Source organism: Mesocricetus auratus, unplaced genomic scaffold (genome assembly GCF_017639785.1).
Source record: "Mesocricetus auratus isolate SY011 unplaced genomic scaffold, BCM_Maur_2.0 Super-Scaffold_100676, whole genome shotgun sequence".
NCBI lineage: Eukaryota > Metazoa > Chordata > Mammalia > Rodentia > Cricetidae > Mesocricetus > Mesocricetus auratus.
In genome coordinates, this window is record NW_024429266.1 from 120257776 (window position 1) to 120278628 (window position 20853).

Genomic DNA, 20853 nt, shown 5'->3' on the forward strand with positions numbered 1-20853 from the left:
AGTGCTCAAGTTTTATGGGTCTTACTATCTTATTGAAACAGTGATAATAGTAATGCATTCTTTTGTGTATGGATATATGTGTGTGTAAGTACACATGTTCATGTATGAAGGCCAGAGGGCAAGTTCTGGTATAGTTCCATGAACACTGTCCCTCCCTCCCCCCCCCTCTCTCTCTAAGACAGTCTCCCTCTGTTCTGGAACTGAACAAGTCATCTAGGTTCCCTCAACGAGCCCCAGGGATCCCTCTGACTCTGTCTCCTCTGTGCATACACCGTATCTGGCTGTTTTATGTGGGTATTAAGGATCAAACATCTGGTCCTCAAGTTTATACAACAAGCCTTATTATAGTAACACTGTCTACAACTCTTTCCAGTTTTCAATGAGCTTTTGTGCAAGAATTCCCGGAGGTTTTGGGGAGATGGCTAGTCAGCAAAGTGCCTGCCACACAAGCATGAAAAGTTGAATTCAGATCCCCAGATAATGCAAAACTCTGGGCATAGACTGCAAGCCTGCTATCCTAGCTTGAAGCTCATTGGCTGGTCAGCTAATTAATAGATGAGCTTTAGGTTCAGAGAAACTCAGTCCAAAAAAAAAAATAAATAAACGAAGGGCAATCCAGAAAAGACATCTGACACCAACCTCCATTCAACAAATGCTCAAACACCTATGTGCAACAACAACAATACACATATACAAACACACACACACACACACACACACACACACACAATCCGAGACACACGTGGGCAAAATTGCAATTATTCTGCTCACTCTTTTTCCCTAAAAGATAGCTAACCAGCAAGCCACAAGGAAGCTCCCTTCTATAACAAGCAAGCCGCATATCAGAGCTGCAAACATTCTAAGTGTCCTCATTCAGGGCTGTCCTTGAGGAACACGGCAAGGTAGAAAAGGCCAGGATAATTCCAGAATCCTACTTTCTTTACTAACCCTACAGGTGAAATGGCTACAACAGAACAAAATGTGGGCAAAGGCTATGAACTCCACAAGGGAGGGGCTCACTGCTGCTGCAGCTCATTACTGAGACCTTGTTAGTGCCCGGCACTCAGGCAGGCTGAGAGGAAACACAAGCAATCTGCATCCTCACAGGTTTCTCAGCCATTGGCTGCTGATCTGCCCCAAGGATCAGCATGAAGTCCTATGTGACCGTCCCAAAACAGTCACTGAGTCTAGAGCACTGAGGCAGTACCCTCCCCTGCAAGAGCATCTGGGTTTACACTTTAGCATGGGATTCGGGATGGAGCAGCCTCTTGCTCATAACATTTATGATTCTTTGGCCGTTTCCCAAATCCCCATTTAATTCTGTGCAGACCTCAGTCTCATACTTGATGGAGAGCCAAAAGGAAAAAAAATACTCCAAGCAAATGGTTTTCATCAGTGTGCTCTTTTCTTAAAGACAGGATGGATTATTCTTCAAGTCATGACGAAATAAGAATGCTCAGAAAATATCTGCTTCTGTGTACGGTTGACTAGAACTAAAACCTAGCACAGTATAAAACCAAGCATCAAAACAGTGCACAGGACATGAAGCAAGGCTTATTTTACCTATTTATCTATCTATTTGTCTATTTTATTTACCACGGGGGTGAACATCCCCATCTTTTTTCTTTTCTTTCCTTCTTCCTACTCATCTTTTTTTCCCTCTCTCCCTCTGTATCTGTGTCTCTCTGTCCTTTGTTTTTTTGGAACAGGGCCTCATGTAACTCAGACTGTCCTCAAAGTCACAATTAGCTAAGTGTGGTGGTTTGAATGAGAACGGCTGACCCCAGGGGCTGATAGATTTGAATATTTGGTCCCTGGTGGGTGAAACATTTTAAGAACAAGGAGTGACCTTACGGAAGGAGTGAGTCACTAGGGTCAGGCTTTAAGGTTTCAAAAGTCCATGCCATTCCTAGTTAACTCTTTCTGCCTCCTACTTAGACATCTAAGCTCCTAGCTATCCAAGCCACCATGCTTTCTATGCTGTCATGGACCCCAACCCTCTGAAACTGCAAATAAATGCGTCTACAAGCTGCCTTGACCATGGAGCTGTATCACAGCAATACAAAGTAACTAAGAAACTAAGGAATACCTGTAACTCCTAAGCCTCTGCCTCCTGAGTGCTGAGATTACAGCATGCATTGCTGAACCTGGCTCCAGCTCATTTTCTTAAAGCATGAACCTTTATGGCCCAGAAAATCAGAAGTTTGAATCAGAGGGGAAAGAATGCTTCTCAGTGGTACCCTCTAGTTTCCAATCAGCGTGACTGGATCCTCTGTGAGGAAACCTCCTGAGAAAATGTCCAAGACCAGTATTATATGTGAATAGAAATCAGAAGAGTGTTTAACGAAGTGAGTATATTCAGTCAATGATATCAGACAGAATTCTAGCAAAACACACACACACACACACACACACACATACACACATATATGTATATATATATATCCATGAAAAACTGCATCAATTATCCCTAAGAAAGTCTAAGCAAGTCAGCAAAAACTAACACAAAGAAAGAAAACAGCGGGCAGTGGTGGCACACGCCTTTAATCCCTGCACTCGGGAGGCAGAGGCAGGCGGATCTCTGTGAGTTCAAGGCTAGCCTGGTCTACAGAGGGAGATCCAGTACAGCCTCCAAAGCAATACAGAGAAACCCTGTGGGGGGGCGGGTAGGGGGGGAAAAAACAGTAACAAAAACAAAAATAAACATGATTTCAAATATTAAATACTATGTAGCTATTAAAAGTATCTGTTGACCGGCAGAAGAGATAGCTTGGCTGTTAAAGGCTAGGTGCAAAACCAAAAGATATCTGTTAACACATAAAACTGCTCACAACAAACTGAGTGAAGAGAGGAATTACAACACAAAATGATGAGAGTTTAACCTCTTTCAGTACACACTAACATAGATGGGTATTTCTTAATTCTTCCTCTGTCTTTGAGAGAGGGCCTACCTACATAGCCAAGGTTGGACTTGAACTTTCAATTCTCCTGCCTCCACCTTCCGAGAGCCATGAGTACAGGCATACCCCATACCTAGTGCACACATTTCTTTTAACTTACAGAAATATCTACTAGTGGGATAACAAGTTACCTTAAGTTTGGGGGCTTGAAATCACAAAAACTGAGCTGGGGAGGAAGCCAACAGTGAAGCACTTGCCTAGGATGCACAAGGTTCTATGCCCAGCGCTCTAAGACAAGGAGAGAGAGAGAGAGAGACAGAGACAGAGACAGAGACAGAGACAGAGACAGAGAGACAGAGAGAGAGAGACAGAGACAGAGACAGAGAGACAGAGAGACAGACAGAGAGACAGACAGAGACAGACAGAGACAGAGAGACAGAGACAGAGAGACAGAGAGAGAGAGGGAGGGAAAGGAAGGTGACAGGGAGAGAGAGAGAGAGAGAGAGACATAGAGAGAGGGAGGGGGGTAAAGGAAGGTGACAGGAAGAGACAGGGAGAGAGGATGAGCAAACACACAGTTCTGGAAGTCAGAGGCACCGGCAGGGGTGGGCTCCTTTTGGAGGAGGCTTCAGCAGAGAGTTTCCTTGTCCTGCTCCCCCCCCACGCCTACACCAAAGGCAACCTGCACCAGCGCCTATGGCCACTTCCTCAGTCTCGGCCAAGCTTAGTTAGCTTCTCATCCAGCTCACATCCTGCCTCCCTCAAAGACCCTCAAAGAACACTGTCCCTGCTTCAAGGTCCTTAACCACACCAGCAGATACCTTTGAATAAGGAATATGAGAGACCCATGGACAGTTTTTAATGTAATATGCCTATCACCATAGCAGTAACTTCTTATGATGTGATTTAGGGAGGGTTTTTTTTTTAATCCTAAAGATAAAATATATTACTTGTATCTGTTTTATCTGATTTTTTTATTTTGATTTTTGTTTGTTTTTGTTTTTGAAACAAGGTTCCACTTAGCTCAGGCTAGCCAAGAATGACTATGAATTCCTGAGTCTCCTGCTTCTACCTCCAGAGTGTTGGAACTGCCGTCCTGTGCCACCATACTTAGCTATTTCTACAATTTGTTTGTTTATTTGTTTCCCGAGACAGGATTTCTCTGTGTGACAATCCTGGCTGCCCCGTAGACCAGGCCAGCCTTGTATCCACTGAGATCCACCTGCCTCTGCCTCCTTAGTGCTGGGATTAAAGGTGTGTGCCACCACTGCCCGACTTATTTCTACAACTTTTTAAAGCAAGTTTGCTTTTAAGGTGACAAAATGTCTCTAGAATTAAGGTGCTGGCTACACAATTCACTAAAGTTACTAATGTTGCTGAATTGTACAGTTAAATGGGAGAATTTCTCAGTGTGTAAAATAAAAACAGGGGTGGGGGTGTGAAGGTGAAGTTACATGTAGTTTAAAATTAGAAATATAAAGGCAGTTAAAACATAGTAAAATGTTGGCACATGAGAGATGGCCCACCAGTTAAGAACACTGGCTACTCTTCCAAAGGACCCAGGTTCAGTTCCAACCACCGACATGGCAGCTCATAACAGTCTTTAACTCCAGTTATAGGGGATCCAGTGTCCTCCCCTGGCCTCCTCAGACAAAACATACACATAGTACACTTACATACATGCAGGTGGAATACTCATACACGTAACATAAAAATAAATATCCAATAACATAGTCATAGATAGATATATGTAGTAAATGTTAACAACTGGTGAAACAAATTCACTGTGCAATCCTTTCAACACTGGTGTAGACTTTAAATTTTTCTGAAAGAGAAGGAAAATGGGTAGGGGACGCAGTTGCAACCAAACAGATGTAGGCATCAGTGGGACGGAGTCTTACGCTGCATCTGGCTTCCTTGTTTTGTCTCTACAAGTGCCGATCTGAGCAAGGTGGAAGCGGCCAGTTAGTGAGGAGGGCAGGTAATACACACCTCTTCCCTCTTCTCCATAGCCCAGGTGAGGAGGGACCACAATCCTCCGCCTCTCTCCAATGCAAACACCAAGTAAGCCTTCATCCATCCCAGGAATCACGTAGCCCTGCCCAATGTACGTGTCAAAGGTGTGGTTCCGTGAGTAGCTAAGAAAGAAGAAGGAAAAGATGAGGTCATTCATAAGGGACACCCACAGCAGCTGTGGGAATTACTCAGAATCCTGATGCCACAGGCACCTAGACACCAGAGAATCTGAGGACACAGCCCAAGAACACGCTCCCCTGGAATGGGGAGCATGTGAGCATCTGCAGAAACAACATATTATACTTCTATGTGTGTGGTCACATTATATAAAGAATGGGAGTGTGAGAAGCAGCCACACACAATGGAGCTGAGGGGAGTTGCCTCACTCCTTCCCAGTCCCCTTTGCCCCTGGTATTTACACTTCTCTCCTCTGTCTTTTTATCATCTCCACTGCTTTTTCCCTTTCCACTCACGCCCACAGCAGAGCATGCGAAGTACTACCAATGTTTCCCACTCTTAAAATAACTAACGTTTAAACAATAACTGTGTTTTGCTTATCATGTAATTTCATAGTGGGCCTTCCTGTTGACGGTAATTGTTTTGGGAGATAGTATTCCACTCTCTAGCAGTCCTGGGGACTGAGCCTGGTACCCTTAACACCATTCTAGCAGACAAAGGTGACACCTCAAGTTAATGAAGTCCCTCTTGAGCATTGCAGACACTTCCGGTGAAAAAAATAAGGGTGAAGGTGAAAAGAACAAAAACAAAACAAAACCTAAAGATGCACAAGCCCCGGTGTAAAAACATAAGGACTGTATAGAACAAATGCAGCCTGACTCCATCAAGACATACCAGTTCCACGGGATGGCCCATGTGGAAAATGAGTTAAATGAAAGCAAAGAATTCAAAAGGATAATTATAAGTAAAGTATATTCAAGGAAATCAAACAGAACACAAACTCATGAAATAAGAGAGAACAGAAATAAATGGATGAAGTAAGGAAGTCAATACAGCATATAAAAGTGGGGTTTAATAAAAAGAAACACGGAGGAGACAAGAGATGAGAGAAAACCCGAGTTCAGTTCCCACCACCCAGAGCAGTGGCCCAAACCTTCCAATAGCTCCAGCTCTGTGGGAATGCAGCCTTGCAGATACCTGCACTCGCATGTACATAATATGCATGCAAACACACACACACACATGTGATTTTTAAAAGTACTGAAAAAAATCAAAACTGAAATACTAGAAATGAGAATTTCAGGATGCCGTATAAGTTGGAGAGACTCACCAGCAGACTGGATCAACAGGAAGGCAGAATATCGAAGTTTGAAGACAAGGTGGAGGAATTGTAATAGTCAGACAACATATCAAAGACAGATTAAGTAACAGATTAAGTATTATAAATAGAATATTCAAGATCTATGGGACATAATTTAAATTCCAAATCTAGGCACAGGAAAAGGAGAAGCATTTCATGTTCAAGGAAAAAAAAAACATTTTCAATAAAATCATAGCAGAAATTTTCTCAACTCTAGGGGAAAGGTACCCAGAAATAGAATGCCAATTAGGCGAAGCCAGAGAACTCTCTCATGCCATATCATAGTCAAAATAGTAAATATATAGAACAAAAAATAAATTATAAACAGAGGAAAATGCTTTTAACAATATCAACCATAAAAAAGGTCAATTTCTTCGAATCAGTAAGAAAATGACAAATTAAATACCATCAATATAAAGCTAAGCAAAAACACTAGTAAAAGATATCTAAATAAATATTTGGAAACAATAACCAAAGAACTTCATATTAAAACCATAGGGATGATTATTCTCTTGAAAGTTAACAGAGTTTAATTTGTTTTGTTTTGTTTTGAGACCAGGCTAGCATCAAAACTTGAGACAATCCTCCTGCCTCAGTCTTCCAAGTGCTAGGGTTGAAAACATAAGCAACCAAACCTGGCTCTTAATTCTAAATGATACCCAGAGGGTATATATCAAAAGCTACAAAAATATATATAAGGCCAGGCAGTGATGGTGCACGCCTTTAATCCCAGCACTCAAGAGGCAGAAGCAGGCAGATCTCTGTAAGTTCGAGACCAGCCTGGTCTACAAGAACTATTTCCAGGATGGCCTCAAAAACCAAAAAACAGAACATATTAAAATTAAATACACACACACACATATAAGCTTTGAACCAAAGATTCTTCTTGGAAACATACTTGAAGTGTTAGGTACAAAAATAATGAAAACTCTGAAAAGTGTCCAAGGGCAGTAAAATCATAAATTTAGGGCAAAATACATTATGTTGGGTAGGGCAAGCAATATCCCACTGTACTCAAATGGAAAACTACTCAAAACCTGCAGAAGCAATAGTTCTGTCATGTGGGAAGAAATCTAGTATGCCCAGAAAATAATTTGTCTACTTCCTTCTTTTCCTCTCTCCCTTCCTTCAACAAGGCAATCCCTAAGTTGCCCTGGTTAGCCTCCAACATCTGAGCTAAAGTAATCCTTCTGCCTCAACATCCCAAGTAGCTGGGGAGTACAGGTACATACCACTCTACAGGACCACCTTGAATTCAGGACTTCGAGACCAGTGTGTGCTACAGAGGAATAGCCCACTTCAAAAAATAAAAATAAAAGACTTGAGTTTTAGTTCAGTATGAAGTCCTGGGGTTCATTCCCAAATTACAAACTTTCAAAAGAATGAAAAGAGAAATGAAGAGAGGGGAGAAGAGAGAGGACCAGGGGAGGAAAAGGAAGAGTAAGAGAGTCACTTACATACATGTGATTTTTAAATTGGGGCTAGAGAGATGGCTCAGCAGTTAAGAGTACTGGTTCCTCTTGCAGAGGACCATGCACCCACATGGTGGCTCACAACCATCTGTAACTCTAGTTCCAAGAGAGCCAACGACTTCTTCTGACCTCTGTGGGCACCAGATACATAAAAATGCAGGCAAAGCACTCACATACATAAAATAAATACATCTTAATTAAAATTGCTAACTCTAAAGAATAGAACAAGTGAGGCAAATGGACACGTATATTGAATATCTTAATTTATTACTTAGTTTTACTTCCAACCATGTGACTACTATTTTTCATATGAAAATTTTCATAAAAAGTACAGAAGAGTCGGACATTGGTGGCGCACGCCCTTAATCCCAGCACTCGGGAGGCAGAGGCAGGCAGATCTCTGTGAGTTCGAGGCCGGGCTGGACCGACAGCCTCCAAAACAATACAGAGAAACCCTGTCTCGTAAAAACCAAAAAAAAAAAAAAAAAAAAAAAAAAAAAGTACAGAAGAGATCTTAATAATAAGAAGGATGAGTTTTCCCACTAGAAAGACCACCACAGAAAAGTCCTCCTTTGACGTGTTGATTCTTTTGACTCGTAAACAAATTAGAAGTCTATTACCTCAGAGACAGGGAGGTTCCGTCACCACTTGTTTATAGGAAGCTACAGGAATGGTTTCCAAACTAAGCTGCCACCTGAATGAACAAGACATGCCACAGCTTGCCTCATGCACTGTGCATTGAAGCCACCTGTGTAATCACTGATGAAGTGACAGAGTATTTGCCCTCTGGAGCATCCCCTCAGGAGGGAACTAGAGGCATCCAGCAGCCTCCTCCAGCTGGCTGTCCTTTAACATTTACACAGCATCTTTCAATGCCTCAACTTGGAGACCCATCTCGGAGAAGGTGTAGAAATAAGGAAGAAACTGAAGCTGATGTTAAGAGAACTCCAACACTACCCAGTGTTGGGAAGCTAGGGCACCACAGAGAGTTGGGGGTTTTTGGTCCACTGTATCTCTGAGACCTCACTTCCAACCACTCCACATCCTGTCTACAGTGGGGTTCGGAGTGGGAAGGAATATAACAGGTGTCTAGCGCAAAGTCCCTCCCATTTTCTTTCAACGGTCCAGGAAGGAACTCAGAATCTGAAAACGGCACTGATGGTATGTTTAGACCACGGTCAACCATGGTCAGTTACACTTTACTTAGACGTTCTGGTGAGTGAAAAGTAGTTTCCTTACCTGGAATCAAAGAGGGTGCCATCCAGAAGCGTGCCGTTGTAATGATACCGAAGGAAGTCCCCACTCTGACTCCTCCGCTCACAGTTCTCAGGGACTACCTTGTTCTCGATGGCAATGCTATCCTTGGGGTTATGGAGGTCCAACAACGCAACATCAAAGACTAGGGATGCCTGCCCAGGAATGTCCTTCCCTAGAGTGGAGTGGAAGAGTAATTCATTCCAGAAACAACATTTAACCACCACTCATGCCCTCTGTGTTGCTAGTCCTCATTCCTTGAAGCTTTCAAGCCAAGGAAACAAATGCTCAGTTCTCAGTGTTGTGTAGCTACAGTGTCTCACCTTGGTGTTTCACCGTGGGCTAGTGGGCACAGCATAGTGCCTGACTGACTCAGGGAGAGCAAGCTGACAGTAGCCGCATACCACCACCAGGACCACACTCCAGATCCTCAGGCTGCAGTGAGCAGCTCTCTGGGGGCAGTATGAACCCACTCCTTTGAGTCCTGTCTGCACAGATGCACTGTAAACATTCAAAGGCACAAATTCCAAACGTGTGACTCTGCTCTGGAAAATACTATACGGTCTTGTTCTTTAAAAGCAAGAGCCACTTTTTTAAATGTAAAGTTCTTTACCCAAAACAAAATAAAGATAAACAGAAATTAGACAACAAGGGGAAAATGATACACATAATCCAAAAACAGTTTTTACATCTTTTCTGCATGGTGCTGTTTCTCTTGGATGTTTCTAAGACAGGGTGTACTGGACATAGTCTGCCCTGTGTATTCATGGGTTCTGCGTTCACGGATTCAACCAACCTCAGAGCAAAAACACTGAAGACAAAAAGTTACGCCTGTAACTCCAGACATGGCGGCATGCGAGTGTAAGCCCAGCACTGGGGAGGTGGAAGATGATGAGACTACAAGGCTGTCCTCAGCTACATAATGAATTCGAAGGTCAGCCTACACTACAGTAGACCTTTCTGTACTGGACACATATGCTTCTATTTTTTCATTATTCTCTAAACTATACATAATGACAACTATTTATGTCTGCTGTACAGCAGTTTTCCCCTGGAACTGAAACATTCCCTCCAGGAGTGGGAAGACTTAGAAGGTTAACAAACCACATATTTTATGCATTGGGGTAAAGAGAGCAAAAGGAAGTTTCATGAGTGTCTTCCAGACACAACAGGACTGATGCACATATGAACTCAGACTGTGATACCATGCACAGGACCTGCACAGGTTCAAACCAGATCGAATCCCAGCCCTGATTAGGGGAAGGGAACACCAAGTCCACCCCTAACCAAGAAGCTATTTGCAATTGATACCTACTGAGGAGGGGAAAGCCAGTTTTCTCAAATGAGGTGTCAGTGGCATTATCAAACATATTCCAGAGCAGGCCCTACGCCCAGGGGCCCTTGGCCAGCACGAAATGGACTATATGTTTTTGCTCACTGTTTGTTTTGGTATTTTTTTATCTTACTGGTTTTATTTATTTTAGTTCATTTGTTTTTTCTCTTTTGAGAGAGGGGGTGCATGAAGGTGGGTGAGTAAGAAGGTGGGGTGGGGTGGATTTGAGAGGAGTCGGGGGAGGGAAAGGATATGATCAAAATGTGTTGTATGAAAAAGCATTTTAAAAAGAAGTTTCTTTTGTCTCATTTTCCTTGTGCTGTTACAGATCAGGCCCAAGCCTGCATGTTCAAAGAGAGTGGTCTGCTACTGCTGCAGTCCCAAAAGGAAACCATTAAAGTCAACTCCGGGGTTTAAACGTTCCTGCACTAACGGATACTCACTCGATATTTTTGCAGCTTTCCTGAGATATAATTTATAAATGACAAAAATCAAACATTTAAAGTATACTTGGACAGCTGAGCATAGTAATACAGCATCCTTAAATTGTTATTTTAAGTATATAGGCACTAGTCATCTACTGTAAATGAATAAATACAATTGTTATATTAGGCTGGAAGTCTTGTTTTGTTATTTAGATGATATTCAAAATACTTTGCCAGCACTTGGGACACTGTATTTCATAGGACACAGGTGAACTGAGATCTCCAAACAAAAGTAAGGACAATGAAAATGGAGGGATGGCTCAGAGATGGCCCAGTGGTTAAGAGCACTGACTGCTCCTGCAGAGGATCCAGGTTCAGTTTCCCGCACCCACATCAGGCAGCTCACAACAGCTTGTCTCTGCAGCTCCAGGGGATCTGACACCCTCTTCTGGCCTCTGAGGGCAGTGCACTCATGTGGTGCACACACAGACAAGAGGAACACACACACACACACACTCAAAAATAAAGATAAACATATAAAGATGAATGAAGGAGGCTCTGAGACAGAAGACTTACCATCTCCCTCTTCTCCATAGGCCAGAAAAGGAGGGATGGTGATGATACGCTTCTCCCCCACACACATGCCCAGCAGCCCTTTGTCCATTCCAGGGATCAGCCATCCAATTCCCACGTACGTGTCATAGGTTTTCATGCGATTGTGGCTTTAAAAAAAAGACAGAGAGAGAGAAAAAGAAGAAGGAGGCAAATTGCATACTATTTCTAATTCATCCCTTGGAAGTTTTGTTTCTCAAACCTCAAGTACACAAAGAGTCCACACTAATTCCTAGTGACAAGCATATATCCCATTTTTGCTCCCTGATATTAGGGGAAATGAAAAGTTCATATGTAGACCACCAGTCAACAGCTCTCCCCCTCACTGAACATTCTGTCATTACAGAAAGCCTCAGAGAGTGGCCCAGTTTTCATCCTAGCCTTATACTTCTCTATAGTTCCTGCCCCTTCCCCCCATTTATTTATTATGTATACAGTGGTATGCCTGTACGTATCCCTGCAGGCCAGAAGACAGCACCAGATCTCAATACAGCTGACTGTGAGCCAACATGTGGTTGCTGGGAATTGAACTCAGGACCTCCAGAAGACCAGTTAAAACCTCTGAGCCACCTCTCTAGCCCCCCCTTCCCTTTTCATGGGCAAACTACATGAATGAGTCAAGCACACATGAACTTCCGTGGAAATGTGACTCTCCACTTAAATGGAGATCTTGAGATATGGTTTAAATGAAATCAAGATTGTTTTTAATTTCTTTTTTGTTTGTTTGTTTGTTTGTTTTTGTTTTTCAAGACAGGCTTTCTCTGTATTGCTTTGGAGGCTGTCCTGGAACTAGCTCTTGTAGACCAGGCTGGCCTCGAACTCACAGAGATCCGCCTGCCTCTGCCTCCCGAGCACTGGGATTAAAGGCGTGCGTGACCAACGCCCGGTTTTAATTTCTTAATTTCTTCCAAGGTGTTATATTTTGACTGGCACCTCAGAGAATCAAACACTAACCAAAACTGTATGGGGTAGGATTTGGTACTAGGCATGGTTTGGTAAGGTACCTTTTCCTGGTTTCCAAATGAGCACAGAAAGAAGACACGACAGAAGGAACCAAACAGCATTTCACACACTGCCACCAACAGTGGGACTTACCTGGAATCAAACAGCGTCCCGTCCAAGAACGTTCCGTTGTAATGGTACCTCACAAAATCAGATACCTGGATAGTCCGAGGACAACTCGGGGGCTTGAAATACGTCTCAATCTGAACCTGGTCTTCAGAATTCCAAATATCCATCAGGAGGACATCAAAATGAAGTACCGAGTTTGGAGGGATCACACCAGCTGGAAGTCAAAGTGGATGCACGCTGAAAGTCTGCCATCTGCTGGCCATACAGAGATCCCTAGAAAGCCACTGTTAATAGCTGTTTCCTCCATGTTGAGTCCTTCCCTCCAGGAGGGAGACAGGAGGCACAGCAGACAGGGGAAGCTAATGAAAAGTTACAAGATTTACTAGGTCTCTCCCCAAAGTTGTAAAAGTTTAAACCGTGGCTAGGGAGAGGATCTGTGCCCAAAGAGCTGCCACTAAAGTATTACAGGGAGCTCGGGAGACGCAGATTTTATGCTGCAGAGGGCTTTTGACCGATCCAGCTGCTGCGGAATCACTAGTAGCCCCTCAGGCAAGCTTCCCCAAGTTACTCCAGTAAACTCACTGGTTCACCTGCCTGGATTTAGGTGGGATCTTTGGTTTGCTATCAATGACCTAAGTGGGTTAAATCAACGTCTTCACATCCCACAAGGAAAGTCAAGTGACAACTACCATCAGTGTAACAGAAGTCATGACAGCAACTATCAGTGTAACAGCAGTCAAAAGAATTCAGACCCAGGGGCTGGAGAGATGGCTCAGCGGTTAAGACCACGGGCTGTTCTTCCAGATGTTCTGAGTTCAATTCCCAGCAACCACCTGGTGGCTCACAACCATCTGTAACGAGATCTGGGGCGCTCTTCTGGAATGCAGGCTTACATGTAGGCAGAACACTGTATACATAAGAAATAAATAAATCTTTAAATAAAAAAATTCAAACCCATCACTGATGTGCAGTTCCAAAAGGCCCATTCTTCCTACATCCTTCCTCCAAACAAAATTAGAGAGAGAGAGACAGAGAGACAGAGAGAGAGAGAGAGAGAGAGGCTCCTCTCATCAAAGGTTCATTAAACAGTCCTGTGTTGGCACTTTCTTCTATGCCTAAGAGAGAAACCAATGGAAATGCTAGCTGTGTGTGTTTGGCCTTCCTTTTTCCGCTGTTAAAAATCCCAAATTCTCCAGCCATGTTGGCTGCAGAGGCTGCAGAGGTGTGTATAACTAGAGTGAAGACTTACACACTCCTTCACTGCCATAGGCGAGGTTTGGGGGAATCGTCACGAAACGCCTCTCGTTCACACACATCCCAACCAGAGCCTGGTCCATCCCAGCGATCAGCTGGCCTTTTCCCACGAACACATTGAAGGTAGAGTCTCTGTCATAGCTGAAGATCCAGAAGGGGGGGAGAGAGAAAAGCATAGTTATTCCCAAAGAGAAAGCAGCTTCATGAAGGTCACAGCAACGGAAAAGGCCTAGCAAAGAGTCATTGACCCAGGAAATGCCCTCACTGAACAGTATCTGCCGAGTTGAAGCTTTTATATTAGCTTGAATATTGCCAACAGATCCACTTAGAAATGGTTGCCTGACAACCTGAGCTTGATCCCCCGAACCCACGGTGGAAGCAAAAAACCAAGTCCTAAAAGCTGTCCTCTGATGTACTAAGTACACTGAGGCACACGCAGTAGGCAGGGGATGCTGACAGGTCAGACAATACATAACAAATCACGGCTTGGATGTACACCCTTGGTTTTTCATGTGGAATCGGCAACACTTTTATCTCCGAGGAGATAAGTTCAGATAAGGAGAGAGAAGTTCAAAACAAGGACTTCTCTAAAAGCACTTTAGAAAATGGCAGAGGCCCATAGTTTCAGACATTGTATTTGAAAAAGAAGAAGAAAAAGAAGACTACACATATGGGCTTCACCACCCATATGGACTATCATGTTGAAAGGAGGCTGAGGAAAAAGGATCACAAGTTCTAGGCCAGCCGGGCAACCTTGTGAGACTGCCTCAAAATTTAAAGCAAAGGAGGTCTGGGGATAGTGCTCAGGGGTGGAATAGTTGCCTAGCATTGCAAGGCCCGCATTTAGTCCCCGGTCCTGCAGAACAAGGAAAAGAAACAGGGTTATAGGGCAATGAGTGAAAAATGGAGACAAATAAGCAAAAGGAAACTTGCTATGGATCTTGGTCTACAACAATAAACTGTGGAAACAAGTCAAGGGTATGGCCCTGGCTGCATTTGAGTCAGATGTACCAGGAACTGTTCTGTGGCCATCTTTCAGATTCCTACTCACTTACACTAGAGGACAGGTGTAGAGTCAAGGGGTGGTTCATTGATAAAGGCAGCTGATGCCAAGTCTGACAAAACCTGGGTCCCCAGGACTTACATGGTGGATGGAAGGATGGAGAAGACCAACAAAACATCCTGTGACCTCTACATGTGTGCTATGATAAGCATGCATTCATGCATACATGTGAACACACACACACACACACACTATAGATAACAGAGCTACCTGTAAAACCATACCATTTTTCATTTACTCATATATAGACAATATGGAAAGATCCATTTTTTTAAGATCCAGAAAAGGGAGGAAAATACAATCCCTAAGTAATAGCATTGACCTCATGAGGCTGTGCTAACCCTCCTTTTGAAACCCCTGCCTTTCCCTCATTTTCCCCTAATGAACAGTTTGATCAAGCAGTGGGGTCATCTTCCTCAGACCTGCCCTCTTCACCATCTCCTCCTAGTCTTACACCCCATTTTCATTGCCTTCCTTTCTTCATGGTCAGTGAACAGGAAGCAGGATTTCAAGCAGATGCCACACCGGAACACAAAGGAGTGTGCGCGGCTTCTACACACGTCAACCTTGTACCTCCACGCTGGCACAATTGCCACCTCCTGTTTGAGCATGGCAGTATCACTGAACCATCCTCAGGGCCATCTTTGAGACTATGCTAACAAACCCTAAAGCAAAACTTCCAAGACTCCCCAGACATAGCATATGTGGGAGCAGCAAGGATGCTCAAGCAGGGGGTGGCTTTAGAAATGCATTCCTCATGGGCACAATGTGAACAGTTCCCAGGGTTAATGCAATTTTTTAACTACACACATCCTGTAGAACGATGCTAGTTCTTTTTCTGAGAAATTTACACATTTAGCATTGACTCCTATTTAAAAGTCCATTAAACTAAACTAAAATACTCAAAGAATAATTTGTGATAGAAGAATATTGTAGGCATAGCCAACAGATCACACACCATTCCACTGAAAACTACATGGAATATAAAGAAATTACAAAATAAATTGAGAGTGCTTTGGGGCTTTGTTTTATTTTATTTACTAGTCTTTAGTTTTTTTAATTTAATTTATTTTACGTGTATGAGTGTTTGCCAGCATGTATGTCTGTACACCACATGCATGCCTGGTGCCCAGCTCAGATACCCTGGAACTGGAGTTATGGACCGGTGTAAGCCACCACATGGGTATTGGGAATTAAACCTGGTCCTCCAGAAGAGTGCTTTTAACACGGAGCCATCTCTCTGGCCCTATTTTATTTCGAGAACTTCATAAATGAGCACGTATCTACTTCCCTCCCCCCCTCCCCTCCCACTCACATCCCTCCCATGTCCTGCCTTCCAAATTCATGCTCCCTTGTTTAGTTATCATTATTCCGTGTACACACATACTGAAGGAGGGCCAGGGGAACAGAAGCTCATGAGAAACTGGGCGTGGGACCCTTTAAGAGGGCCTGCTTCCTGCTCCAGGGGATTTGAAGGCCAGAGAAGGAAAAGTCTACTCAGGTTAGGATCCCAGCCAGACCACTCAGGGAGAAGGAGAAGGGGTGCAGAAGGGAGGCTGCTGGGGAGCCTGAGGCCCTGAGTGGCCTCTCGCCTCTGGGGCCCCTTCAACCATCTCAGTGGGAGCTGCTGGTTCTAATGAAGTTTGTTCTTTTGTTCTTTCTGCCTCTCTCTGTAGCTCACAATTTTTTCTCTGCACTCGCAGCACTGAATCTCCACCTATCACTTTTACTATCTGGGCTCAAGCCAAGCTCTCCACTTCGGCAGCCCTCTGACTCCCATGTATTACTTTCTTGGCATCTGCTAAACGGTTCCTCCTTTTCATGACTCAGTTTTCTACCTTTCCCAGAGGTCCAATGCTCTGGCTGACCCAGGGAATAAACTCTGCAGATTCCCTGGATGACTGTACCTCACCCCAACACCCCTGTATAATTGTGTGCGTTTACATACATACATAGTATATATACATATATATGCATGTGTATATATCTAGCATTTCTTATATGAACACAGGTTATCCAGTCCCAAGGCTGATCACTTGGGATTGGACATCCATGAGGGAGTTCACTCACTGAAGAAAATGATTCTCTTCATAGACAATGACCACTTGAAGCTCTTCATCTAGGGCTGAAACCATGTAGAACGCCCCCCATCAACACTGGCGTCTGTGCTGGTATTGTCATTATGCTAGATCTGTTCCGGCAACCACATTGCTGCTATTTCATGGATGTGCTTTCCCTGTCATACCTAAGGGACATCACTTAACAGCCTGGGCCTCTGGCTCTTATAATCCTTCTTCATGCTTTCCCCTGAGCTTAGGTGTAGGGACTACATGACAGGTGTATCAGTACAGGTTAGGACCCCACAGTCTCTTATTCTCTGCACTTTGGTCAGTTGAGGGACTCTAGAATCATCTCTACCTATTGCAGAGAGAAGCTTCTTTGGTGAGGCATGAGGGCTACAGTTATCTGTGGGTGTAAAGATAATCATTTAGAATGCAGTTAGAAATTCTATTGGTTTAAGAAAACTGTGATAATAGGTTCTTCTCTCAGGTCTATGGCCTCTCCAGCCATGGGTAGTTGACTAGATTTACAGTACCAGACAAGATTCCCTCCTGTTGAGCAGGCCTTAAGTCCAATTAGAGACAACTGTTGGTAACACCCAAGATAAAAGTGCCACTATTGCACTGCATCTTTCCGAGCTGGTAACACTGTTTGCAACCTTTACAACTGGTTAGAACTACTAATTGCTTCCCTCCCTTGGCAGCTTGCACAGCATCTTCCTTCTAGGTCAGTTGCAGCTCTATTCCTCCATGGTCCTGTGTCTGAAGTATATAGCATCTTCAGCAATAGGGTCTTACCTTCAAATTCTGGAAGGAAAATGGCAACAGCCCATGTTGTTTTAGGAGTGTCTTGCATTCCTCTGACATACATCTTGATGGAGGTTTCCCATCCTGTCACTGGGATTTGTGCTCAATGCATGACTCTTGAGGGTAGCATGCATACACATACATACATACATGTGTTTTGTAAAGATTTATTTATTTATTTTGTGTATACAGTGTCATGCTGGCATGTATGCCTGCACAGATCTCATTATAGATGGTTGTGAGCCACCATGTGGTTGCTGGGAATCGAACTCAGGACCTTTGGAAGTGCAACCAGTGCTCTTAACCTCTGAGCCATCTCTCCAGCCCCACGTACATATATTTTTAAGCACGCTTATATAGTAACACGTTACCCTATGGCTTTTTCAAATACCCTTAGTATGATTTATCTCTGCTTCTTCACTCTCCCCCTGCATCCACAGTTAAATTCCCTGTGCACAATTTTCCCATTACTCCTTTATAGCATTCCTCTCCTACTATGCCCCTCTCTAGACTCCTTCTCCATCCTGCTGCAGTCCCTTTCTTGTGGGCTCTTCAGATACTTCCGATTACATGCTCAAATCTAAAGATCCAGAGCTAGTGTCCACAAAGAAGAGAGGGCATGCGTTGCTTCTCTTTCAACCAGGTCTAGTTGACCTCACTCAGCATAATTTAATGCACATTTTCAATAGTAACTACTATTGACAGAGCATCTTTCACATATTAGTAGCTACAAGTGAGCTCTTCACAAAGAGCCTGAACCCTCCTAGTCCTAGTCCTAGAATCCTCCCTAATCTTCACACAACACAGGTAGTGTTTAACTCAGCTCCTGGCTGGCACAGGCCTCTGGAGGCTCTGCAGCCTCACGGTATTGTTAAATCCTTTGATGGCCAGCCTCATAGTGTTAATTCCTTCCTTTGACGGTCACACAGTGCTGTGAGCAACAATGCAAAAATGTGCTACGTACACACCCAGACACGTAAGGCTCTAACAATGCAAAACCAATGCTATCTATTGCTCAAAGGGCTGGCCATCTGGAAAAGCTGAAGTTGTTCTAGCTTTATGCTCATCAGTGTGCCTGGCACAAACTCATGCGAGGGAAGCATCAAGCCCAGGACCAGCCATGAAAATCACTTTTGCAACGCTAGAATAAGCGCTTCTGCAGCCTGTCCCACTGTCCAGCTCTTTCACACCTTTTAACAGATGTCCCGACTGGGGTTCGACGGGAAATAGGTGGCTCACCCAACCAGGCAGTTAATGAGGAGGCTGTGCACAGCTGACATTACACTCAACAGTGAAAAGACCGGATGCTTTCTCCATGTGCTCATAAACAAGATAACGATGCCTGCTTTTCCCAGTTCAACAAGTGCTGGAAAAACTGGTGAGAGCAATTCAGCAAGAAAATGAAGTAGAAGGCATCTAAACTGGAGAGAAGGAAGGTTAAGTGCCCCAGACACTGCTACCTGCCTCTAAAGGATCATGGGATCTGTAGTACCTCCCAGGGACTCTCTCCAAGACATCTAGCTAGGACAAGACCTGTGCAAGCCGAATCCCAACATGGAGAGTAACGAAGTTTCACCTCCAGCTGAAGGCTACTTGCAATTCTTAGCTGCAGGAGAAGATCGGTCAGTTAGTTCCCTCTAAGAGTGCAGCCCCTGGTATGTCTACCATTCCTAGGGGAAGCCCACACATCCAAGAACCTTTGGGCAGCACAAATTTGTCTTGATGGAGAAAAAGTATCAGAAAGACACAAAGTTGAGAGGGGAAGGAGGAGGGGTGGATCTGGGAAGGGTTGTGGGGGTGCATATGATCAAAACATATCAGAATAAAATTTTGCACAAAGAAACAAGGAAAAAGAAACTGGATTTTGAGGGGAAATATTCTGTATTTTTTAAAACATTATAAGGTATTTTAGGCAAGATTTAGATTTCTGTCTTTTAGTAAGACCCAGAATTTAGTAAGCCACTTAGAATAGAGAAGCATGTGAGGATGCTGAGTTATCCTTTGTGAGACATCATACATAAAACAATTTTAGGTTCCATAGATAAAGTGTTATGGAACTCTCTCCCACTATATTAAAAAAAGAAAACATGCTGGATGGTTCTAGAAAGTTATCTCTGACTCCAGGGGATTTGTGGTGTTTTCTATAAGTGACTAATATTGCAAAATGAAGTTAACATTTAAGAAAGGGGGGGCGGGAATCTAGCTAAGGCTCAACAGCAGAGTGCTAGTCTAGCATGCACAAAGACTTGTGTTCAGTCCCCAACACCACAACAGTCCCTTGATGGCTCACACTTGTGCTCTAACACTCAGGCAGCGGAGGCAGGGGGATCAGAAGTCAAGGTTAGCAAGTTTGAGACCTTGTCTCAAAAAGGAAAAGAGAGAAAAAAGGTATATCTAGCTGTGACCCGTCGTATTCAACTCAGTAAAGTGTCTACACAGAAACACACACTATTTTGCAAAGTATCACTTAACATAAATAAGTACTTGGTGTCTCTATTCTTATAGTGTAAATAACAGGCTGCACCTCTGAGTATAGGGTTTTTTTTTTACAGGAAGAAAGAATCTTCAAAGGAACACATGGCAAGCAGGGTGGGCTGGTACATGCCTGTGACCCAAACACTGGGAAAGCTGAGGTTAATAAGATAAAAAGGTAGATTATTGAACCTACTCTTAAAAATCAACTACTGGTTTTAAATATTTTATATTGAACTGAATTTTTATATATTATATGCAAGTTTGAGATTAATTTGCTAAAACATACTGTACATGTGCTTCTAATGTTGTTCAAGGCATTGTACCTATACAGCTCATTTAACTATGTAATACAAATTTCCAGCCCTTGAAAGTTATCAACTATATGGGATAATAAGGAAATGTGGTTTAGTAATTAGTCAACTATTACAATCGAATTTATAGTCACATTAGGTATGTTTACAAGGTAAAACAGATATTTTAGAAAGACAGGATGTCTTCAAACACTTCAGAGATCTACAGAATATGGCACTTAACATGTTGTAATAACACAGGTTCTTTTTTATGACAATGAGCCGTGCCTGCTCCTGGCAGCACCAATCTATGTGGGAGAAGATGAAGGGCATCAAAGAAACTCTGCATGGAGTTTACTTTCTTTGTGGCAAAGGGAAGCCACTGGACAAGAAAGTGCCCTTGCCTCAACTGGGGACAGTGTGCTGTCCAAATTGGACAAACAGAACACCGAAAAGAGTGATGTCAAACCATGCCAAGACATGGCAGTAAAGTCCTTCAGAAT

General features: G+C 43.4%; 1 protein-coding gene across 2 annotated transcripts in view; it reads right to left on the bottom strand.

Moving 5' to 3' along the window:
• The window catches only part of Fkbp9 (FKBP prolyl isomerase 9), a 52107-nt gene that overhangs the window by 22838 nt on the left and 8416 nt on the right, over positions 1 to 20853 (bottom strand). For both annotated transcript variants that reach the window (XM_040739385.1, XM_005087413.4), the window contains 5 exons: positions 13651 to 13796; positions 12426 to 12615; positions 11295 to 11440; positions 8946 to 9135; positions 4893 to 5038 (listed from right to left, as the gene is read on the bottom strand). In XM_040739385.1, the coding sequence (XP_040595319.1) occupies positions 4893 to 5038; positions 8946 to 9135; positions 11295 to 11440; positions 12426 to 12615; positions 13651 to 13796 (818 nt within the window). The remainder of the gene's footprint in view (positions 1 to 4892; positions 5039 to 8945; positions 9136 to 11294; positions 11441 to 12425; positions 12616 to 13650; positions 13797 to 20853) is intronic.